Source organism: Ctenocephalides felis, unplaced genomic scaffold, assembly GCF_003426905.1.
Source record: "Ctenocephalides felis isolate EL2017-DRISC unplaced genomic scaffold, ASM342690v1 CF-g0.4_SCAFFOLD_01604, whole genome shotgun sequence".
NCBI lineage: Eukaryota > Metazoa > Arthropoda > Insecta > Siphonaptera > Pulicidae > Ctenocephalides > Ctenocephalides felis.
The window spans coordinates 678,618-704,825 of NW_020537758.1; the positions used below are offsets into that span (position 1 = coordinate 678,618).

The 26,208-nt window shown below is 29.4% G+C and overlaps 3 protein-coding genes and 2 pseudogenes across 3 annotated transcripts; 3 read left to right on the forward strand and 2 right to left on the reverse strand.

Moving 5' to 3' along the window:
- Positions 1 to 400: 400 nt before the first annotated feature.
- Positions 401 to 13,450, forward strand: LOC113373048 (protein extra-macrochaetae-like). The gene is made up of 2 exons (XM_026613383.1): positions 401 to 886; positions 13,231 to 13,450. Exons 1-2 carry the CDS (start codon positions 515 to 517, stop codon positions 13,279 to 13,281), a joined length of 423 nt encoding a protein of 140 aa, XP_026469168.1. The 5' UTR covers positions 401 to 514; the 3' UTR covers positions 13,282 to 13,450.
- Positions 13,451 to 15,964: 2,514 nt separating this feature from the next.
- LOC113373046 (exosome complex component CSL4-like) lies at positions 15,965 to 16,862 on the reverse strand. The gene is made up of 4 exons (XM_026613381.1): positions 16,640 to 16,862; positions 16,423 to 16,574; positions 16,255 to 16,351; positions 15,965 to 16,186 (listed from the first exon to the last, which is right to left on the reverse strand). The coding sequence occupies exons 1-4, from the start codon at positions 16,784 to 16,786 to the stop codon at positions 15,980 to 15,982; spliced, it is 603 nt and encodes a 200-aa protein (XP_026469166.1). The 5' UTR covers positions 16,787 to 16,862; the 3' UTR covers positions 15,965 to 15,979.
- A 456-nt stretch (positions 16,863 to 17,318) lies between these two features.
- Positions 17,319 to 19,380, reverse strand: LOC113372697 (annotated as a pseudogene).
- Positions 19,381 to 20,186: 806 nt separating this feature from the next.
- LOC113372698 (decaprenyl-diphosphate synthase subunit 2-like) lies at positions 20,187 to 22,605 on the forward strand. The gene is made up of 11 exons (XM_026613049.1): positions 20,187 to 20,249; positions 20,292 to 20,376; positions 20,496 to 20,781; positions 20,854 to 21,007; positions 21,065 to 21,191; positions 21,253 to 21,346; positions 21,408 to 21,583; positions 21,655 to 21,798; positions 21,921 to 22,057; positions 22,120 to 22,257; positions 22,321 to 22,605. Exons 1-11 carry the CDS (start codon positions 20,187 to 20,189, stop codon positions 22,480 to 22,482), a joined length of 1,566 nt encoding a protein of 521 aa, XP_026468834.1. The 3' UTR covers positions 22,483 to 22,605.
- Positions 22,606 to 24,170: 1,565 nt separating this feature from the next.
- The window catches only part of LOC113372699, a 3,786-nt pseudogene continuing 1,748 nt past the window's right edge, over positions 24,171 to 26,208 (forward strand).

Sequence of the window (26,208 nt, forward strand, 5' to 3'; positions counted from 1 at the left end):
AAAAATTAGTCTTTTTTAATTGATAAACCTTATAAACCAATCCAAAAGTTAGTAAATAAAGATAAAATTGGATTTTATTTAAAATTGTTTATTATCTGGTTGATTTTTTTTTTCAATTTGTTACGTGTGAGAATTTCGTCCGTCGAGGAATTTCATTTCACTGCACACGTGCACACACGTCTCCCATTCATCAGAGGGACAAATCGACAATCGACAAATCACACAAAAAAACCAGGTGCCGGCTCTCGGCCGTCTTCCTCGCACAATGTTCCCAGACCCCGAACACTCATTGGCTCCGCGGCTGCGTTCCGCCCAGATTCCGCGGAAACCGTCGGCGGTGGGAGAACCGAATAAATACGGCGGATCGGTGCATGCGCGATCATTTTCACTTTGAACAGCATCGTCGTTGTGAGTGTCAGTGTTATTGGAATTATTATTATTGAGTAGTGCTCAGTGTCAAAGGATTTATTAAAGTGCAGTAATAAAAGGATTTATCTATCCATTACCTATTACCATGAAAGCAGTGACGGCAATGTGTCCGAGCGGAGCCTCAGTCTCGCCCGTGGCCAACGGCAGAGTGTCGAGACCGCGCGACGGCGAAAACGCCGAAATCCAAATGTACATCTCGAAGCTCAAAACGCTGGTGCCGTTCATGCCGAAGAACAGAAAGATCAGCAAACTGGAAGTTATACAGAACGTCATTTATTACATTTGTGACTTGCAAAAGGCTCTGGAATCGAATCCAGCAGTCAATAACTTCGACCCTACGCCCATCACCGGGGTACAGGGTTCACAGCCGGCCAGCCCCAGGCAACCCTTGGGGGTCAGGACTAGTCCCAACACGATATTACAGCCTTCCAGTCCAGGGGAATCCAATGTCCTCACGGTAAGAGAAAATTTCATTTTTTGAATAGAATAGAAATATTAGAACTATAAAGCCACTACCACTACAGTCTTTATGGTGAAAATAGATTTATACTTTGAATCTATCAGAATTTAGTGGAAGAAACTAAAATAAAATTGTTTACTTGTACATAAGATATAATTTTTAAGTAAATCCAGTTAGAAGCAATAAAATATACTTGCAATTTTGTTCACAATTTCATCATTTGCATAAATTGAATAAAATACATATGTAGTCCTTAATCACAAAATCTTGCGTGGGGGAGGGACGTGTATAGTAAGATATCAAGTGTAATTATTTCTTACCATTTTTTTTAAATTTGTTTTTAAAACGTCACTAAAAATACACATAATATATGATGGGGTAGGGGGTAATTTTGAATATCACTAAGGGCGAGGGGGACTCCAAAAAAACTTAAAAAATAGATCACGTGATTAATGGACTTTGTACGTTAAGCAGCTATGTTACTTTTAATTACGTACGAATGACAATTATTCTTTCCTATAACCTTAAATTAGAATTCCATTATTATTATTAAACATCAAATACTATCTCTACTATTTTCAAATGTAGTCCTTAAGACTTTGTATGCTGGACACCAGTACCAATTGTTAGGAGTAGTTAGATATAGTCAATTTTCATTTTTTACCAACAACTCTATATTAAAATTTCATTATTATTGTTAACAAAAATTGATTTCATCCCCTTAAGGCTTTGTGTGTTTGACGCCAATGTCAACATGTTGGGGTACATAGTAAAAGTATTAATTATTTACTAATGATAATTATTTTTATCAACAACTTAATATTATTCTAATTGAAAATATATACACTTTTCATGTATATTTTTGAATGTAGCCCTTAAGGCTTAGTATGTTGGACAACAATGTCAATATATTTGGGGGAGTTTACCGTATAAAATCACTTTTAATTTTGTACTAATGATAACTATTTTTACTAACAACTTTATATTAGAATTTCATTATTATTACTATAAAAAATCAATACTATCTCTACTATTTTCAAATGTAGTCCCTAAGTCTTTGTATGTTGGACACCGGTGCCAATTGTCGGGAGTAGTTTCAGATATAGTAAATTCTCATTTCGTACTAATGATAACTATTTTTACCAACTTTATATTAGAATTTCATTATTATTATTATTAAAAATCAATACTATCTCTATTATTTTCTAATGTAACCCTTAAGGCTTTGTGTGTTTGACACCAATGTCAAGATGTTGAGGTACATAGTAAAACTATTAATTACTTACTAATGATAGTTATTCTTGCCAACAACTTGATATCAGAATTTCATCATTATTATTGGAAATGGATACTATCTCTATATACATGTTTGAATGCAGCCCTCAAGGCTTCGTATGTTGGACAACAATGTCAATATGTTTAAGGAGAGTTCTCCATATAGAATCACTTTTACGTACTATATGATAATTTCGTACTATATGATAATTATTCTTCCCAACATAGGTTTTTATTCTAAAATATTTTTTTTTTACATTTTTGAATGTGGCCCTTAAGGCTTTGTACGTTGGACACCCATGTCATTATATTGGGGGTAGTTTTTAATGATTATTTTTATTTAGGGGATGAGTGGGGGGGGTTATTCATATAAAAAGGCTCTATAGCTGCTTGCTCTATTTTTTATAAAAAAAATTATATATTTATATGTATATGTATATCCTTTTATGATATCAGAATGGCAAACGTTTCTAAGCAACAATTTGTGTCATCATCAGGGTAAACATAAGTAAATTATTAATATATGTTTACAATGATCATGAGACCAATCTTAGGACCATTTAATATAAAAAATGTGCAAGAAATCATTGTTCGTTAATATTTTCATTTTATATACATGTATATATTTGTCCTGTGTGTATGTATGTAAGTGCCTGTGTTCTCATTTTCCGTTGTTGTTTTCTTCAATTATCAAACCCGATACGGCGCCCGAGATTAAATCGTGCCGAGCAGACATATACAATTACTTGGGGGCCCCCTTATCTTATTATTTATTTATATTATGTCCAATTGTTTGTGTTACTCATTTCATATATTGTTCAAACAACAATTGTGCTTGCTTGGTCTATGAGCAAAAGTGCAATTCGACATATTTTTTTGTAAAGGAATCATTCTTCTATCAACATTTTGGGTAATAAATCCTCCCAGAAAGGGTTAACAGGGTAATAAAATTTAACCTGAACACCTGCATGGTTGGCGGTTGCAAAACTTGAGGAATGATGTCATTGTTGGATAATTTATAAAATCCATGATGCATATTTATGTACGTAAAAATATAAAATATATATACTTTGTATAGAAACTTCATAACATTTTGTTTGATGTTGACAATATGAATTTAAGATATTAATAAAATTCATATTTTTAATTTGCATTACTCAATCAGAAGAACTTTAAATAGATTATATTATTCGATTATTATAGTAAAGTAGAGAAAAAATAATTACATCTCTGTATAAAGCATGAATTAAATTTAAATATATATATATATATATATATATATATATATATATATATATATACACATATACATATACACATAAATATTAAAGCGCAGGTGTCTATGACACAATCAATTCCATTGTATAGTTTCTTTTAACAATAATAAACATTTAGAACGTATGAATAATTATTTGTTAAAAACAAATTAAGCGTTTAAGCTCTAAAAAGGATCTACATATATAAATAAATATATATTTTTTTATAAAAAATAGAGCAACAACTATAGAGCCTCTTTTAAATATATAATACCCCCTCCATCCCCTACCCAAATCCACAGGTATTTTTTGTATCTAGAAAAAAACGTTAAATTTTGGGAAATTTGAAAATTTTGGGATTTATTCTGTGCTTGCAATATGCCCCTGTGATTAGTCTTTTCAAAATTACTAAAGACTAATAGTGTCTTATGAAAAATACCAGTTTCTTTAAAGCTGTTTCAAAATATGTTCTTTGGCTATGTATATTTTTTCTTCTGTTAAAAGACTAATTTTAAAATATTAATTTTCTTATAAGGAGGCATCCATTAAACACGTGATCGATTATTTAGGAATTTTTGAACCCCTCCCCGTTGATGAATTACAAATTACTCCTCCCCTCACCTACCGAACATCACGTGTATTTTTAGTTACAAGAAAAATTTTTTTGAAAATGTTTGGATTAAAAAAAAAATCAGATATAAAATAAATACACGTGTTATCTTACTATTCCCCTCCTTCCCCCACGTGATTTTTCGAGATTTTTAGTCAACCACCCCCCTCTCCCCTAAATGTAAAGGTAAAGACTTTAAATGTGATTTTGAAATAATAAATACTTTTTAGGGATGCAATAAAAATTAGATTTTAAACTGAATTAAATTAATTAATTTTGTTTTTTGATCAGAAACACTGGCTCTTGGTTAATAATATTTTCATTTTTAATCTATATGATAAAATGTATAAAATTCTGTCTTCATAATTATTTTAAAAAAATTAGTCAAAAAATCGTTCTCACAATTTTTGGTAATATCTATGAAATTGAAAATGAAAGTTCCAATTTATTAATGTGAGATGCTGTTTTAACCCGCTTTTGGAATTTTGTGTTCAGAAATTTTCTTATTATAGTCCAGTCATTTAAGCTTAAATTAGGTAAGAATCTCGGAATTCAAGATACTCAGCTGTAAGTCTGTAAATACTTGTATATTGACACCTAAAAGTTGTCTCGAAACCTTCATATGTTGCGTACACCCTTCCATATGTAGGTTTTGAGACAACTTTAGGGTGCGAATACAAGTATTTACAGACTTATAGCTGGGTATCTTGAATTCCGAGTTGAACTTACTATAATGACTACTAATAACGCATTGTTTAGAATAAGCATACTCCTTGTATATAACATTTGCAGATATTTGATCAGTACTGTAATTATTTTTATTCTATATTATTAAGTATTTCCAAAGATGCAATTTAAACCTATGTGTTCAAAAACTCGGGACAAAATATCAAAATCCGGCACAATTATTGCTTTTAAAAAAATCCGGGGTAAGAGGTTAAAATCCGGGACCAGTAGTATGGTCACCTTACTAATAATGCAGTTTTAACAGAAAAATGTATCTTTTACCATATCCCGATTCGACCCTGTCCCTCGGTCCATGTGTTGGTAGTGCATGTATGTTCTATTCATGCGATGACGTCGTCCCCATGTTCTATGTTCTATGCGTTATATGTGCTATGTGTTATGTGTTATGTGCAGGTGCCTAACTGTTCATCAAATCCATGTCGCCGACTACGACCACGACCACGTTTTCTAAACCAAAAGGCGTGCCACATACTCAAAGAAATTACAACATTGCGAATAAATACTCATTTTGGAAATTTTCATGTAGGGCAGACGAGTGGGGCAAGGACACCAAATTGTGTCTATCCTCTTGTGTAACTTTTTTTTAATTTTTGAAATTTTGCTTCCATGCAATTCTCTGTATGTACTTTTTTAACCCAACTCGTCCAAAATCTGCATTCTGCAATCATTTTTGTAAATCAGTAATGGGGTCAAATCTGGTTTCCTACATGCAGTAGCAATGTCAGTTTTCTTGCAGTACTTCTTCATTTGTCTTTTGTATTTTCTCCATTCTTTGTCGTTCTGTCTTAGAATCCGTACAGAGTATTGGGCAGAGTTCGAATTGTGTACTTTTATTAATTTTAGTATTTCCTACGCTATTGGTATATTATTAATTCCGGTGTCGTTATTATTATGTCTGCTGGCTGGTGTGTCGTTTGTCGTTTCGTTTCGTGTAAGAATCTGTCGACTATTTTTACCGAGATATTTACTGCAAGCACATGCTAACATTCTACATTCGAACGACAACACGAAATACTCCATTGTATGCGCTTTTGAGCCTCTACAAAAACAACAAACAGACGACGACGAGCCCCATTGGTGGCCAAGAGAAAAAATTAGACCAAAACTCCCAAATTACACTCAACCAAAATTATAAAGGCCTATTTGAAATTATTAGTGTAAATAAGTATGATCAAGTGTCTAACTAATAAGGGGGCATCCATTGTGATCAATTTGAGGATTTTTGGACCCCCTTCCCCTTGGTGGTACATGGTGATATCCAAAATTACCCTCCCCTCCACCAACCACCACGTGTATTTTTAGTTACGAGAAAAATTGTAAATATTATGCTTTTTTTTGAAAATGCTTAGATTTTTTTAAAAATTCAGGTAAAAAGTAAATACACTTGATATCTTACTGTACCCCTCTCTGTTCCCCACATGATACTTCGTGGTTTTTTGTCAACCCCCCCACCCCCTTCCCCTAGAAATCTCACATGATTAATGAACGTCCCCCTAATGACCTTTGAATTTTTAAAATCGGTGCAGTCGTTGTGATCGAATTTTACTTTCTATAAATTTGGTCCCAGGCGATTCAGAATAACTTGAAACGTCCAGAAAACATACAATCATCATATATACCAGTGTTATTATTAAAATCTTTCACATCAATGTGTTTTTTTTTTAAATTTTCAACAAAATTCCAAAGTTTTACTAAAATAAGTGGAGTAAATTTTTAGGTAACTAATAATTGCTTTTGAGTTTTTAAAATTGGTACAGCCGTTGTTGCGATCGAATTTGGTCCCACGTGATTCAGAATAACTTGAAACGTCGAGAAAACATGCAATCATTAAATATTCTAGTGTTATTTTTAAAATCCTTAATATCAATGTGTTTTGTTCTAATTTTCCACAAAGTTTACAAAAATAAGTGGAGTGATTTTTTTTTTAAGTAGATATTGTGAAATTTTCTAGTAGAGAATTCGCAATTTAGTAAAAAAAATCAGTTCAAATATTAAAAACTATTTTATCCAGTCTTAAATGACTTAAATAAGGAAAGTATCTTGGAATTCGAGATACCCAGCTGTAAGTCTGTAAATACTTGTATATTGACATCCTAAAAGTTGTCTCAAAACCTACATATGGTAAGCAACTATTAAATTTCAATGTCAAAGGTTACAAAAAACTTTTTTTTGCATTTTTTGTAAATATTTCATTTTCTATGGGCTTTTTGCTATTTGTATTTATCATCAATATTGTAGAATACAAAATATCATATGTAGGTTTTGAGACAACTTTTAAGGTTTCACATATAAGTATTTACAGACTTACAGCTGGGTATCTCGAATTTCGAGGTGAACTTACTATAATGACTGGAGTAATTATTCGATACTTATTGCAAATAAGTATCGAATGGTATATGAACTTTCCAAAATCAGATATTTAAAATAAAGAACCCTTTTGCCAAAAATTCTAAAAGTCCAATTATTTCAGTTTGTAAAAATATATTAATGCGTAAAGTGAATTCTATTATTTTCCTTATTCCTCACAAATTCAATCAGTTTCCATTTCCCTCTCAACCTTATCACCTAGGTACTTGAAAATGTTTTTAACTAGTTTTAAATTTCTAAATTATCGCACAGGTGCAAAATTCAAAGCGCAAAGATACCTTATCGTTTCCCAAGAAAAATTAATCAGGAACTTAAAAGATAATACTCGTATTATTAATAGCACCATTGAAAAGTGCGAATGCACCTGAATCTCAGTACGGGGGCACTCGTTGGGTACATTCACACCTGGGGGAAAAGACTTATGGTAAATAAATGAAAGCAATTTTGGATATCACCATGTATCACCAGGGGGAGGTGGGGTCCAAAAATCATCAAAAAATTCGATCTCGCAATCAATTGGCAGACATTTGATCATTATTACTTGAGATTGAGAAGTGATTTTTACCATCACTGGGTTGGTTTAGGAGATCTAAATCCAGTAATGTCGCACACGGATACGCACGTGCACTACAAACGACGGGCGGAGACACAAAACGCCCGAAGCGGGGGCCCCACTGTGATTTATTGCGCTTCTGGCCGGGAAATAGGATAATTTAATTAATTAAATCAAGTTCGGTGATGCCCCGACTTACGAGCGCCAAAGAATCGACTCGTTGCCTCGATATACGAGAAAAATTCGATATACGAACTTTGATCGAGTAAGAGTTTACAGGGCGAATATTAATGGCAAAATGAAAATGTGAAAAGAATTTGTAAGAATGCTTTTCTTACCTTAGAAATATTTTGGCTGTTTTATGATAATGGTGTATTTATTTTTTACCTAATTTTTTTAAAAAAAATTCAAACATTTAAAAAAAAACAAAATTTTTACAATTTTTTCATGGCGGGGTATGGGGGTCTAAAAATTCTTAAAAAATCGATCACATGGTCTCCTCATTGAGGATTATTTTACGTTTAAAGGAGGGGGTGACAAAAAATTATAAAATATCACGTGGGGAGCCTGATATTTTGTAATTTTTTGTCACCCCCCTCCTTTTACCTGATTTTTTTTAAAAAAATTAAAACATTTTCAAAAAAAAATACATTTTTTCACATAACTAAAAATACACGTAATGTTTGGTGGGGGATGGGGGGTAATTTTGAATATGGCCAAAGGGAGTCAAAAAATCCTTAAAAAAATCGATCACGTGATTAATAGACTTATCGAATAATGGACCCAAAGAAAAGGTCCCTTTAAAAGTGTGAAATTTATAAAAAATTTTGACAGATATGTATTAAATAAATATATATGATTCAGAGTATAATTCCAGCTAAGGGCCTTACAATAATTTATAAACAGCTTCCTCAGATATGAAAGTTTGTGGATAAAAATCACCTAAATTTTTTTGTCCAACGAACCATGTCCAAGTCATTCTTACAATACCACGAATGGTTAGGTAAAAAAACAATAAATAAACTAATAAATAGTAAGTTGATTTTTATTATCCAAAAAAACACAGTGCTGAAAGAAGGATTGCTCCGAGATGCGAGCAATTCGACATACGAACGAATTAAACTCGTATGTCGGAGTACAATTGTATATCATTTGTAAGAATCCGTTCATTAATCACGTGATCAATTTTTAAAAAACAGTGCCTAGAAAAAATCGTAACATTTTTGAAATTCTCGATTTTTTTTGGATTTTTCATTAAATTTAAGTAAAAAATAAATACACGCGATATTTTACTAATCTCTCCCTTTGTCTTGTGATATTTCCTGATTTTTTTCTGTCAAAAAGACCTCACGTGATTAATGGACGTCGCCTTTGCAAGGTGTTTTGCAACTTGTATGCAATTCGTCTAAAATTTATATTCGATTCCGTAATGTAATGATGTTTCCAAATACTTAACTTTCTATTTGCGAGTGCTCCATCGTACTTTCTCTATTTAACGACAATTTGCCATTTGCAATCGATAAACTTACAACCATAAGGAAATAATTTACAATGCCCAAACAAATATTTTTTCCCTATTTATCGCCTGTGCGTTAAGATTATTTATTTATTACCATGCGTCCAAGGTTGAATTTGTTATTTTATGTAATACATTGAATTCTTAATGAATTATGACCTCTACAGAATGTTATCGTTGGACAGAGGCATGCAATGATAAAGTACTGATATTAAACTAGACTTGAAATTCAATTTTGGACATGGTTGTAAATGACATTTGACAGCAATGTGTAATGAATTTTGAAAATCTTACCTTTTTATTGCAGAAACTGTTGTAATTAATCACAAAACACGTTATTCATTCTAGACAATATTAGAATATGATGTATTTTATAAGAATTTAATATTAAAATATGATATTTATTGCACTTTACACACAAGACGCGTCCATTGCAAAACATTGCGGCAGACATATTGACTTTTTTACAGTTGTGCAAACAACATAAAATTAAAAATTTTCAAATTGTCACACAAATTTAATTTAAAATATATTTATTCAAAATAATTATGATTACTATCTTATATTCATTAACTTTACGTTTCTAATTTTATTTAAACAAATAATAACAAATAAATATTATCTGCAAGCTTAACGGCACGGGCGGCGCCGTTATAAATATTTAACGGCGACAAAATCAAATTAATTAAAAAAATACTACTTTTATCATAAATCGAGCAAGTATTTATATAATTTTAATTGTTTTGTTGGAATTTATATAAATTATAAAAATAAATGCATCAATTTACGTCAATTTTTAAATGTACCTATGGGTTTTAACGAATGCCTAATATGACAATTCAGGCGTTAATAGTAAAATTATAATAATGATAATAATAATAATTATTATTATTATAAATGTAAAATCACATTTAATTTACTCCTTTTTTCTTGTTTATAGTTTACTTTATATTTTATATCGTTAACGCACACCGTTAATAAAGCCGTTGGGAATTAAAATATAATTTATCTAATAGTTAAAATGTTGAAATTCATAAATTAAACTGGTCTAGCTTATGTTAAATAGTATTTACAAATGGTTTACTGATTTTTGTAATTGATAAGTTAATTTATTTCTATACTGTAATGGATTGTCGTTGTCATTAAAATTCCGTTAATTGAAAATTATTGTTTATAATTTTACGCGCATTTGATAAGAATAAATAAATGAATTTTATTCAAACAGTGTTTAGAGACATCAAGCATTTTAATAAAGATTTATAAAGATCAAATTAATATAACTCTAATTATTTTTTAATTCTTCAAATTAACGGATCGTTATGTTGTCTGCCTGCAGTAGATGTTTATAAATAATTTTAATAACAAAATGAAAATATTATTTAATTAAAGTACTATTGGTAATTATAAATGAAATTTATTAACAATTACAAACTGCATTTAATTATATTAATTATATTAAAATAACATTCAAATATTTTTTTAAATATTAAATTTACAGAACGTTGTATGCCTGTCTGTCAAATATGTTTATAACATAATGGCGGTATTATGAATTAATTTATTTATATTCATAATACTATTGATTATCGCGTAATTATGAAAGTTTTGTTCTATCTTTGAATCCTAATTTGAATTTGAATATAAATTATATTTAAATTTCGTGCCATAAACGTTTATGCAACCGGCAACAAAAATGTTAAAAGTTATAGGTTATATCGAAATAAGTGGTAAGATAAAGTGGATGATAATAATGGGTGGATATTAAAGGTATAAATAAAATGTACTATTTATATTATATTTGGGAGTTCGTCCCTGTTTCCGTGTTTCATGTTTCGTGTATCGAGAGAGAGTCGTCGTCGTGGTCGTCGAGGAGACTTGGCTTTAACTGGCGTGCACGTGCATTTCAGAGCTCCGCAATATACGATGACCCGGTATTATACGCAAACGCAACACAGCTATTCGTATTGTACTTGTGAACTTGCTTATGAATAAAATATAAAACGGGGCTCAAGAGACGCCGCCATAAAAATAAGAACATAACGACCAACGACCATATCCTCTCTTCTTCTCGGAGGGATTAACTTTAACTCGCAACCTCACATTCCTGAGACTTCTTCTTGCTTCGGATTGCTTGGCTTTTTATTATTGTGCTGTTGTGTGCACAGGTGTGCTCGTTGTTGCCCACGATGGCCATTGTACAGATTTCTAAATTATATTAACAACGAAATAGAAAAATATAATATTTGCTTCACCATTATAAATGATAATAATCCCTTACTTTACCAACTAGATGTAAATAGCCCTAGTAACAAATTATCAACTTTTCAATTTTTTAATATAGAATTTAATTATGCCATCACGCCCCATTATATCAAACTTTTTACGAATGTTTGTTGAGACTAAAAAAATAACCAATTAGTTACCACCGTTCGATTTCCAACTGATATCTTAAGTTTTCAAAATCGGGACCGAATTTTGTTGTTGTGAAAACGTGGACGAGCAATTCAGCACTTTTTTGTTTTTAATTTGATTTTAAAGAAACTGCTTGGCTGATCGTGGTACAAAACTGACTAGTCCTTACCGAGTTACATCGAGGACAAATTTTACCTCACACATTTGTTTCAATTTTGTTCTCAAACGATCCAGAAGAAATTGAAGCCTTGTGATTAATATTAATGTATTTGATGTCAAACGATTCAGAATGACATGCAACGATGAATATATAATCTTTTTACAGAATCTTTTGCGTTACAGATTTTCTACAAGACACGTTGTAATTCATAATACCGCCGTTTGTTATAAAAATTAATTCATACTACCGCCGCCATTTTGTTATAAAAATTAATACATAACACCGCCATTTTGTTATAAAAATTAATTCATAATACCACCATTTTGTAATAAAATAATTATGGTTAGCAGTTTAAATAATTATAAAATATAAATAAATATAAAATAATTATGGTTGGCTTTCTGAACCTGAACAGTAGTTTTATTATTCTGATCCATTGGATCCTGTTTCTTTCTAAAGATAAGCCTGAAATATTTTCCGAGAAGTTCCGATTGTGCGTTCCCAAAATTCCATTCCATTCGGTTGCTTCATCCGATCTCGTCCGATTTCATCCAAATCGACGACAAAGCAAAAGCAAAGGCCAAATAATAATAATATAATATTCGTATGAACACGTGTTCATTTCGTCAGAGGACGTCTCTCTCTTCTCTCTTCGGAGTTCCCTTGAATTTTGACCCATACGCCACGATGAATACAAAATTTATATAAATACACACAATAACTGAACATTTTTGTTCAAAGTAACAAAAAAATGTATATATATACGTAATTATAGGTAATTTAATTACCTTTCTAATGATATATAATAATAATAATATTTAATTAAATTATAACAAAATAAATAAAATTATAAGCCAACACGATGAGGGGTGCCTTATGAAGATTTTGATTTCAAAGATTAATGAATTATTTTTTCAAAATTTTGTTCCAACATATACAAGTTGTTAAATACAGATTTATAGATAATTTTATTAAGTTTTTAACGATATATCATAATACATTAGTATAAAAATGAATTTTATCAGAATCATGCCAAATGTAAAAAAAATGTAACCAATGAAATCCATCAATGGGTGACGAAATTTTGAACTTACTATATTTTTCTTAATTAATTTTGTTTGAAAAGTTATGAAACGTAATATATAGGTTTATAGATAATTTTATAAACTTTTTAACGATATATCAGTAACCAATGAAATTCACCAATGGCTAACTAAATTATAAATTTACTAGTATTTTCTTATTTAATTTTGCTTGAAGAGATATAAAACGTTATGAACAGATTTGTAGAATATATATATATATATATACTTATATATTATATATATATGTATAAATAAAATTATGACTTCCATTAAATTCATGATTTCTTTATTTATTTCATTATGCATTAATTTCCATTGTATTTCTTCTACAAAATCTAATTTTTTTTTTCTTTTTTCCAGAATTCAGACAAAAGCCCGCAACCCAATGGTGAGCGACAATTGTCCTGCTAGTTTCTAAGAACTTCATCAAAAATTGTTCGTGTGAGAAAGAATAAAATACATTATCGATTATATCAATCATCGATAAAGCTGTGTGAACTGAAAATAGTTATTCGTTATGGCAGAATTCGAGTGACCTTTATTATAAATATATTATATTTGTTATTTTTATTTTAGAATTTATATTTTTATAATTTTGTATAAATATTAGAGATTTTATTATCTTAAGTGGATAAATGATGATATGGATGTGTGTGGAAAATTGTGTTTGCTTATTTTCAATTAGTTTTAATAATAATTTTAAAAAGTTGGCGCATTTGTAACAATTGTTTTGTATTTGAAATTGTAAACTGCCAATACTCTTCCTCATTGTAAATATTAAGTTGTAATTTACCAACTGCAGTAATACCCCAGGATATATATATATATATATATATATATATATATATATATATATATTATATAGGGTATTACTGTCCATTATCCTTTTACCAATTTCTTTTCTATTGTTACTGTGTACATAATAATGTTCGATTTGTGAATCCCTTCCCCCAAAAGTGTGTCGATATTTATATTTTTACAGAACAAATGGTCCCGACTTGGCTGGCTGTGCTGTATAATTCTGTATTATGTGCACATAAACTTTTCTTATGTGCGTGAAGAACACATTATTGAAATGACATGTATGCGTCTATCATTATTATTATTATTTTAACATGGAAGACCATTTAATGTAAATTGTTCTGTGATTTAATAGATTACTGTACAAAATGTATAGAAATATAAAAATTACTATTATGATCATATGATAAAAATAATTAAATAAATAATTAATAAATGATAAGCGATTGTTTTGCTGCTTGGATTTTCAGGAATAATTATCAATGATAATCAAATATAGAAATTTGAATTGTAGAATTGCCCCATTAATTTAATTATAATTATACCGAGTTGCTGTAGGGCTTTGTAATGTTAGAAACTTTTACAGTTTATTCAATTTTGAACAAATTTGCCAAACATACTAATCATTTTATACAAGTTACAAAAGATATAACAAATAAATACATAAATCTTAGTTTATTTTCTGGATTTTAAAGTATACCAAGTTGCTTCAAGTACGTAGACAATATTATAAACAAAATAATTTTGTACAAATTGTTCTAATACTGCATTTGTATGAGACTTAACATTTAAAAGTTACAACGAATACAATAATTAAATAGACATTTAAAGACTTTTGCATAAATTGTCTATTTTTAAATGCTGTTTTTAAGAATACCGAGTTGTTCCAGAATATTATAATATTAGACAGTATTAAAGATTATTAAATTTTGAACAATATTGCCAAATATTTCATTTAGATTAAAGAAACGTTTCAAAAGTTACAAGAGACAAAGTATGACCTTATTAAGCTGTGATGTATAATATATTTTCTATTGCGATTATAAAGTATAAGAAGTTACTGTAAAGCATCATAATGTTAAACAGTATTAAAGATTATTAAATTTTGAATAAATTTGCCGAATATTTTGTTAACATCAGACAAATCATTTAAAAGTTACAAAAGATCTAATAAAGAGATGCACATTAGAACACTATCACAAAAATGTTTAGTTTCAAATACTGTTTTAAAGTATACCGAGTTGTTTTTGGGCATTATATTATTAAACAGTATTAAAGATTATTAAACTTTGAACAAATTTATCAAATATTGCATTTAGATTAAAGAAGATTTCAAAAGTTATAAGAGGCAAAGTATAGTCAAACAAATAACTATGTATTTTATTGTAATGTATATTATATTTTCTAGTGCAATTTTAAAGTATAAGGAGTTGCTGTAAAGCATCATAATGTTTTACATTTCTATAGATCATTAAATTTTGAATATATTCCCGAATATTTTGTTAACATCAGACAAATTGTTTAAAAGTTACAATGGATACAATAAATAAATGCACATTCACACACTCTCGTATAAATTGTCCATTATCAAATGCTGTTTTAAAGTATACCAAGTTGTTCTAGGGCATTATAATATTAAACAGTATTAAAGATTATTAAATTTTGAACAAATTTGCCAAATATTTCATTTAGATTAAAGAAACGTTTCAAAAGTTATAAGAGACACAATATCAACTATATATTTTACTTAGCTGTGATATATATATTATCTTTTCTAATGAGATTTTAAAGTATAACGAGTTTCTATAGAGCATCATAATGTTAGACAGTGTTTGAGATTATTAAATGTTGAATGATTTTGCTGAATATTTTGTTAACATCAGACAAATTGTTTAAAGGTTACAACGGATACAATAAATAAATGCACATTTATATGGGCTCATGAGTTAGAACTTAATGCAGATTATTCAATTTTCAATAAACTTTCAAAACATGTTATTTGCTTTCAACAAATAATTTAAATGTTATAAATCAATTAATAAAAATGAGTGTAGTTCTAACATTTAGGTATAAAAATCTTAGCAATAACTCAATTATGCACTCAAATTTTAATTCAAACAACCCTTAAATATGCTACATTGTTCACAAGATGTAAATTGTAACCTCTAGCAAAAAATGTTAACACAAAACAATTCAAAACATTTTAAATGAATAATTTAAGTGTATAAGTGTATAAATAACAATCACACTATCAAAATTATACAGTTTATTCAAAACTTAATTATAAAAACATATAAACTCTTATTAATTAACTTTTCAAGTCTGTCGTCACAGCCAAACTTTCTGGTATTATCCTAGCAACTTTTCTAGGCTGTTTAATTAAAGTATTCGGACACTGAACTTCTGTCCAACTAACAGGTACCATAGGTACCCCGGCAGGGCTCATAGATGCAACAACACCTAGCTCATTTTCAGCTGTTGTCAATTGATAACAATGTAATTCTGTAATCGGCAGCTGATAAAACAATTAAGGAGGATATATGTTAAGGTAAAAATTAAGGTATTTGTAAAAGTAAAGGATACAACTCTAGCTAAAATTATGTCCCCGGGTCGTACACATTTATATATGTCAACTCTGTCTTTTTCTGTAGCTCTGACGTCTTCTTTACGTAAAATCCCTCTTAGGTAAAAGATTTAAGTGAATCAATGCAGCATGTGTTAAAATTTGAGTGCAAATGTAGTTGTACATACCTATAGCTTCTGGACAATGTAGTATCACCGATACATATTATATTACAACGAGCTACCCTTTGATTTACAATCATTACTTTGGCTGTGACAATGTCTCCTGGTGCAGGCACAATACTTTGACCGACTAATGATTGCACTTCTATTGTTCGATTCTGCAAACATAATTGATAAATAATGGAATAAAACTATGTTAATCTGGTTCAATTATTATATTCACCTCTTTTTCTATAGTTATATTGACAATGCCAGCTAATTTGGAATAAATGTATCCCTGACGTTCATATGTGCCATCTCCTGAAATTGTTTTGTCGTCACACAGACACAACCTTTGTCCAGGTAAACATATTAGATTATTTTTGTCCATGACTACAACCTAATTATTTCTTAAATTTTATATTAATACTATGACACTGCAAAGGAATTGTTTTATTTGTTAGACTTGTGGATTGCATTTAAATTTTGAGGTTAGATTTTCAAATAACAGAAGTACCATCTGGCAACATTTGTTGAAACTAAATGGTTCATTTCCATAATAATAAAAACCGCTTAATTTGAAAATTCATAATTCAGAAATAGTTTATTATAACTTTATCGCAAATTTTAAATTTGTGTTGTACATTCTAGAAAGTTCTGTATAAATAAATATTCTCTATTACAAATGCACATATGTTTTCATAAATCAATATCTTCTATGTACAAATTAATTTAGTTACAATTGTTAATTTTACTGTTGCTTAGATCATAATTTTATTCAAAAATATTGTTTAGTATTTAATTCAAAAATTTAAACACACTCTTAATAATAATACAATTTTATTATAAAATATCACATCAATCACATTGTTGATAACAAAACAATATAAAAAGTGAATAAATTTGTGGAAATTAAATATTTTTTAAAAATAAGAAACATTTTCCATTCCTTCAGGCATATATGTGAGATTTGACTCATCCTTATGACGCATGTTATATCCTTTTCCATATCCTAAAAACCAACACAAAATATTAAAACATTTTTGAAAATAGTTCTATAATTATTATAAAATTCAAACCTAGCTCTTTCATAAGTTTTGTGGGAGCATTTCTTAAATGTAATGGCACTGGAGGTAAATTTCCACGACAATTTTCAATAGAGCTGCCACATCTAAAAATATTAGTATATAAATATGTATATATATTTTAATACCATGGGTATTACGAATGCATCTTAATTATTACTTACTCCAACATTGCTCTATAAACTTCCTGGCTTTTTGGAGCCCTAGCTAGATAAACAGCACATTGAGCAAGCAATACATCACATTCCGGCATTCCAATAAGTTGTGCACCTTGAGCAGCAGCAACTGCTAGCGACAATGCATGAGGATCAGCTAAACCTGAAATAATTACATTATTTTCCAAGGTAACATTTGAATGAGTTGAGTTAATAAACCTATATCTTCGCTTGCAGCACGCATCAATCTGCGAGCAATAAATCTAGGATCATCGCCTCCCTTTAACATCCTAGTGCACCAATAAAGAGCAGCGTTATCATCTGATGCTCTTATAGATTTGTGCAATGCTGAAATTGTATCGTAGTGCTGATCACCTTTACTGTCATACAACATGTGAGACCTCTAAAAGAGAAATATATATGTATTTACTGTAAGTAATTTAAAATTACCTTAGGTACCTTTATGCCATCTTTGATGTTTTCAACAGTCATCAAACTAGGTTTAGACTTGTCACTAGTTTCTTTTAAAGATTGTACAGCCAGCTGTAAACTGTTTAAAGCTATTCGTGCATCTCCATCACACATTTCTGCCAACCATTTTATGGAAGCTCTTTCAACTAGAAGACTATAAATATTATAAGGTATTTATTTACACAATTGCTTTGTTTTGGCACATACTTAGCATTTGAATTAACATCTTTAGAATTTTCAATTATCACAGCTTTATATGCTCCCAGAGCCCTTGTTAATATTTGCATTAAGTTATCAACTTCTAACTTTTGTAAAACAATAACACGACATCTGCTTAGCAAAGCGTTGTTAAGACTGAAAGATGGGTTTTCTGTTGTAGCACCTATCAAAGTTATAACACCTGACTCTACGTGAGGAAGAAACGTATCTTGTTGAAGCTTGTTAAATCTGTGAATTTCATCCATGAACAATATAGTACGTCTTTTGAACTTCTGTTCGTTTTTTGCAACTTCTATTATCTTTTTAACATCATTCACACCAGCCATTGTTGCAGATAATTTCACAAATCGAACTGATTGAGATTGTTTGCACTTGCTAGCAATTATATGTGCTAAAGTAGTCTGGAATAAAAGAACAATAACGAGAATAGTAGACACTAAGTTAGTATTTTGATGTTTATACTTTTCCACAGCCTGGAGGTCCCCAGAGTATCATACTAGGTATCTCTGTCGTTTCAAGCAATGTTCTTAAAACCATACCGCTTCCCAGGACATGTTGTTGTCCTATGTATTGGTCTATACAGTCTGGACGCATATTTCAGCTAGAGGTTTTTTTAAATCGTATTCCGGAAGCTTCTTTTTATTGATCTCCTTGATTTCTGGCTCTCCTAATAACACAAAACTCTGTGAGCCATAATTATACCTAATAGAATACAGTTTGTTAGTAGAATTTGTTACCAGTTGTGTATCTTCATCATTATCATCATCATCATCATCACTCAGCTGAATGACTTTATTTGTTTTGAAGAAGTTAGTGCCTTGTACCCCATTATTTGTATCCTTTACCTTACGTTTGTTATCAAAAACAGGAGATTTTCTGCTTGTACTTGTACCATCATTTTCCTTGAACCGTTTTTCAGGCGCTTCTAAGGTATGACTTCTTCTTTTATTTTTGTCATTCATTGTAGGTTCCTCCTGAGTGTGTAGAAAAATACATTTTTCAACGTGAATTTCTATATTTTCTGCGACTTCTTTATTACAAACTGGACATTCCATTGTAAATAAATTGATAAAAAAATAATTATTAAAATTCAAAGAACCATCTTCATGCAACTGTTGACAGCAGTAAAACAGGAATGCCAACATAATTAACTGTCAAAACATTTTTAGCGGGATAATTGCATTATTTGAATTCGTATTTTGATCTTATCAATTATTGTTTGTACAATGAATAAAAGCTAAATCATACATATATAAGTAGATATATAGACATAAATATATTTGTTTTGATTATAAAATCTGCAGACACCATTCAAATTTTTTAAGCAAATATTTACTGCAAAATTCATTAGCACTTACATGACTTAAAACATAAAATATGCATATACACAGACATGAGTATATATTTTTGTTATTGTCAATTACCCCATACAATTAAATTAAATTGCATGATTATTCTTAATAAATTGAGGTCTCAAAGACCTTGGAATCTCTTACCTAGCCCCTCTTAAAGACATCATCAATTTAGTGAAAGTTGAAATGTGCAATCTCTATTTTACAATAAAGAAAGTGGGTTAAAAGTCAGTTTCACTTGATTCTACAGTCTTCTTTGTTTAAATATTGCTAATAAATGAAATTTTATAATAATTAATCTATTTTATAATAATAATTAACTTTAACTATTGGAGTCTGCAGTAAATAGTGTGACAAAGAATCATTATAATTGACCCTAAAATTATTAAAGTGATTTAAATAAAAAATAAAATTTAAAGTTTTAAAGCTCTTCATGTTTGTTTAATTAATAATTTTAGATTTTTAAGAATATTTTTGCACAATCTTTGACAGCAGTTTGACAGCTCAAGATGTATGCTTTGAAAGTTGCAAGTGTTATGAAATTTAAGCCTTTTAACAATATTAATTCGAGTGTATATAAAAATCTAATTTATAATTGTTATAATAATTCGAAGTGTCTTTGTACAAGCTCTGTGTTAGGAAAATATAATAATAGAATTTTTAATGAAAATGAGGTTAGAAAATACAAAAGTCTTACAGGTAAAAAAATTGTAAATTAATATTTATAAATACCAGTTTTTGAACTGAATTTGTTCTTAATCCTGCATAATTACACTCCACAACGTTGTGCAATTGCTAACAAACTATAATTTTTCCAGAAAACAATTCCACCAGACAAATCTTAAATTCAACATACTTACTACAATCTTTCAAGTCTAATTCATTACCACATAAATCTCGTGGTATATCTACAAGTGCCCTTGATAAATCCCAATCTAAAAACAAACCAGATTGGTCTCGAGCAGTTAGTGAAGCTGAAAAAGTTGTAGGCTATCCTACATCATTTTTAAGTCTGCGCTGGTTATTGAGTGATGAAATTGCTAATGTCGCTTTGCATCTGAGAAAATTGGTGGGAAGCAACCATCCTTTGCTAAAAACTGCCAAGTAATAAAAGACACACACACATATATATATATATATATATATATAAATAATTATATGTATAATTGTTTTTAGGAGTTTACTCTACAATGGTAAATCTACCACAATGCAAACATGGGGTCTTATTGTTTTGCTTGTTTCAAAAGCAGCCGGACAAGTGGAGAAATTCGATGATATGGAACAAGATAAAGCTGCAGGAGTCTTGCACAGTCAACGAGCTTTAGCTGAGGTTAATATTAATTATTATATATCAAATATATGATTTTATATTCATCATTTTGTTAAGGTTACAGAAATGATTAGAACTAGCCATTTAGTTCATCAAGGACTTGTAAATTTAAAAACTGAAGGTGATAAATTTTATAACAATGTTAATTCGAATGAAATTACAGCCGATGATAAAACTAATGGCGGTAAGATAATAAATATTAATTGTTTTAGTAAGTATATATTTATAAAGATATTTATTTTCAGAAAATTTAAATGATATGACTTTTGGAAACAAAATTGCTCTATTGAGTGGGGATTATTTATTGGGAAACAGTTGTGTGGAATTAGCAAATTTAAGGTAAATTTATTAACAAAATTTACTCATTTATAATTATAACCTTGGGTTTTTTCTTTTAAAGAAATCAAGAAATTGTTGAGCTTATATCATCAGCATTGAGAGACTTGTCCGAATCTGAATTTATTGGCATCAGAGACCAGCAAAATATTCCCTTACCTTTCAGACCCAAAAGTCAATTGAGTTCTAAGTTTTCGGCAAACAAGTTAAAATTAAATTATTCTGACAAAGACTCTGAAGGTAAAAGAATTATAAATTGATCTAATAATATTTTAATATCAATTCTTATAATTGTTGTTAACTGGTTTTAGCAAATATCACAGAAATTTTTGAGACTTTTGAAAATGAAAAAAATACCTGTAGCGATGAAGAAGATAATTTGAAATCTATAACTTTAGAAAATGCTTTTGATAATCCTGCAAGCGAATGGGAGTTGAGACATATATTATCTGCAGGTAACAATTTTGTACTTTTGTATACTTTAAAACACAATTGAAAATATATTTGGTGTAAGTTTGCCTCAGTCATCTTTTCCAGCTTTATTGTAAAAAACTTATATTATTATATTATTTTTTAGGAAGCTTGTTAGGTAAAAGTTGTCAAGGAGCACTTAAACTTGCCGGACATCCTCCTGAAATGCAAAGACATGCATATTTATTTGGAAGACATTTAGCCCTGGCGTGGCAAGCTTGTATAGATTTGGAACCGTTTCAAGTACTTAAATAACAAAATTTCAAACTATTTTATACTGTTTTTTAACATATTATTACTTACAGTCAACGAAATGGCCTTCAACACAAAGATTCTCTTTAGTGAGTGCTCCTATACTATTCCACTTATGTTTACATCCAGAATTATACGACAGAGAAATCACCAAAGGCTTGGATAATGTTGAAAACATCGACTACCAACAAGTTTGTATTCCAAAACAGCCAAATTTACATCATCAACAATCCCACTACTATATTTCTTTATAGATTCGTGAAGAGGTAGCCCGCTGTGGTGTAGGAGTAGCTTTAACTCGCCATTTACAAAAAAGACATGCTGACCGAGCCAAGAGAGTCTTGCTAGAACTTTTGCCCAAAAATGATGCCACATGTGCTTTGAATAACATTCTAGGAGCCATGGAAGATTTGTAAATGATAAAATAGTAATCAAAAGCTTCCAGTAAAAATGACAATAGAATCTCTTAGCAGTATTTGCTTGTATGAATTTGTGTGTGTGTGTGCGTGTGGATTATTTTTAGTTACTTAATTTATATGACAGGGTTTGGTATTATATTGTTAATTTATTTATATAAATTATATATGAAAATTTTAATTAAATTTAATATTGTTGCTTCATGTTATAAAGTTTATATATAGAAATATTTTTATACTCTTTAATAAATATATTATATTAAATTAATGTTTTGTATTAATACATTTTAAAAGGAAAACATACAATCATAAATACAGACATATAATCACAAAGATTTGTACTTTGCCTTCAACGCTGAAATGGAATACACGTTAATAAAATACATATGAGTCATTCAACCACAACTTCTGGCCTATTTTGCATCGTTAGTAAAAATGTATTTTTTTTGACGGATTGAAAAAGTTGGGTCAAATGTACCTACCTTAAAGAAGATTATGTTGAATAATAAATTACCACTTTCATTTGTAGGTTAAGTACTTGCTGAATGACCCACGTATATGATGATAACAACAGTTTAGCTTACGTCAGGTTCTCCGTATGTCTAATTCATTGTTGTTCCTTCGTTTTTCCTATTATTATTATGTCTAGGGTTCCTTTAGAAAAACAATTATATTATGTATATTGTCTAATCTTCAATCTCAAACTAAAACATATTTCAAAAACATTATGGCGACCATCTGTCATCTGTCATGTCTGTCATTGTGAAGTTGACAGTTGTGAGTTGAGCAAATATTTATGGCGGGAAATTTCAAAATTTTTACAAATGTGTATATATGTATTTAATTTATATGTTTATATGTTTAATTTATATGTTATTATGTTTATATGTTTATTTATATGTATGTACATTACACAATCGTTTCTAAATTTAGCTACATTTTGTTTAAATTCATTCATTTTATTCATATAAAAAATAAAAGATTTATTACTATATAGTCACACCGTATCTATTAAACAAATACATCAAGGTTCTTTCATATTTTTTTCATTATTTCTATTAAATTTATCATTTATCTTTTATCATTATGCAATTAAATCCTTCAAACGTTTTTGGCAACTGATGAAAGCATGGCTCTTCGCAAACGTCACTTTTTGCACGTCAAAGTGACGTTAATTAATATTTAATTAATTTATTTGATGCTGAATTGAATTAGATTTGTAAAATATATTTGTAATATAATTTTATCTGTTAAAAACATATAAAAAATGGATATATACCTGTTAAATGCAAATAGATTGATAAAAGTTAGACAGAGGATTTTTAAGGTTAGAATTTTTCATACTCATTAAACATTTGATTAAATAACATATATTTTGATTTATTTATATATGCAAATCATTGATTTAAAGTTTTTAACGACTTGGGTTTGTATTCACAATTGCGCAATATAATTTTTACATTTTGATATGTCAATTTATCAGTCAATATTAGGATAATTTAAAAATGAATATATTGCCCAAATTAAAACCTTTTAAACGCATCAACAAGGATTTAAGTTAATTATAACAAGTTATTTTATAGTTAAACTGTTCCTACATAAATATATGTTTTATTATCATTTATTCCTTTCAGTTCTATTCCACAAGTATAAATTCGAAACAAAAGACTTCTCATTTTCCAAGATGGAAAAGGTGCAACTAAATTTGGAAACAACATTCTTGTTAAAATGCTGTCCCGCAAATCAAAACAACTTAAATTTACCACAGGTTAGAGACCTTTGTCTCATAATTAAGCCAAAAAATTTGATTATACATGTATATTCCTTTTGTGTACAGGTCAACAATATAGAAACTGCTTTCATCCCGGTGTATCTTCAAGCCTGCCGACACCCAGCATTAATAAAAAAGGTTCTATATGTGATGATGAAGAAGAAACTCATATTTCATCTCGACAAATGTTGAGTGAAATGTTTAAACACATATGGCCAAAGGTAAACTACATATTAACATACATAGTAAATTGTAATTCAACAAATACTTTATCTGTAGGATGATTTTTATATTCGAAAACGAGTTAAAATATCTTTAGGACTTCTGGCTGCTTCCAAACTACTGAACGTGTGTGTACCATTTGTTTTTAAAGCTGGTATAGATAATTTGAACTTCATTACTCTTAATGCTAGCTCATCGGTGCCAGAAACTGCTTTTGCAGTCACCAGTGCTATATTACTTGGCTGTGAGTATTTTAGCAAATAATTTAATAGGTACACATTTATCATCATGTTTTTTTTTTTAGATGGTGCTGCGAGAATAGGTGCTGCAGGTTGTAATGAATTGAGAAATGCTATATTTGCTAGAGTCGCTCAGCATTCTATAAGAAAAATTGCTACAAATGTTTTTTCACACTTGCACAATTTGGATTTGTCTTTTCATCTTAATAAGCAAACTGGCGCTTTAAGCAAGGTAATAGACAGATAAAGGTTTATATATATACATATATATATATATATATATATATATATATATATATATATATATATATTGTGACACTAAATGTTTAATTTAGATAATTGATAGAGGTTCACGTGGCATCAATTTTGTTCTAACACCCATGGTCTTCAATATTGTGCCGACATTCTTTGAATTGCTTCTTGTATCAAGTATTTTGGGATATAAGGTTTGTCATATTATTTAACATGAATGTCAATTGTCATATATATTTTTGTTGTATATTTTAACATTTATTTTCTTTATATATATACGTTTTTTTTCTAGTGTGGCTTAGCATTTGCTGGCATTTCCATGGGTGGTGTATTTGCTTACACGATTTACACATTATTAATAACCCAGTGGCGTACAAAATTCAGAGTGCAGATGAACCAGGTTAAATCTAATAACTGTTATTAATTATTAGTGGCAAACAGTAGTAATTATTTCTTTTTAGGCTGAAAACGAAGCTTCAAATAAAGCCATAGACTCATTGATAATTACGAAACTGTTAAATATTTTTTGCAATGAGCCTTATGAAATTAAAGATATAATAAATTGCTGGAGAAGTATGAAAAGGCTAATTTGAACACGAGCGAGAGCTTGGCCTTGTTGAATTTTGGACAAAGTGCTATTTTTAGTATTGCTTTGAGCTCCATTATGCTTTTGGCTGGACAAGAAATCATTAAAGGTAAATATTATTTTTTAATAATTGAGAATATGATGAATTGTTGATTAGGTTTTAGCAGAAAGCAAAGGCTTAAAATTTTAAATAAACAAGAAAAATATAATATAAATATATAAATATATAAATATATAATATATATATATATATATATTAGGGTGGTCTTAAATGGTCATTTTCGAATTTCCTTGCTCCCAGGGGCTCAAATGGTTCCAAATTGATAAAAAACAATTCTCTGAAAGTTTTAGCTCCTAATATTAACGTTTAGATAGAGCGCAATTCAATCAAAGTTTGTATGGGAAGAGCATGGAAAAATTTTTGGAAATAAAAAAAAAATGTTTTGGGTATAACTTAGCGACAAATGAATGAGTTTTATATTCATTCATTTGTTCGCTAAATTGCGTCTGAAAAACATTTTTAAAATTGTTGAAAATTTTTCCATGCTATTTCCATACAAAACTTTGATTGAATTGCGCTCTATCTAAACGTTAATATTAAGAGCTAAAACTTTCGAAGTAAGTAAATTCGAAAATGATCATTTTAAGGACCACCC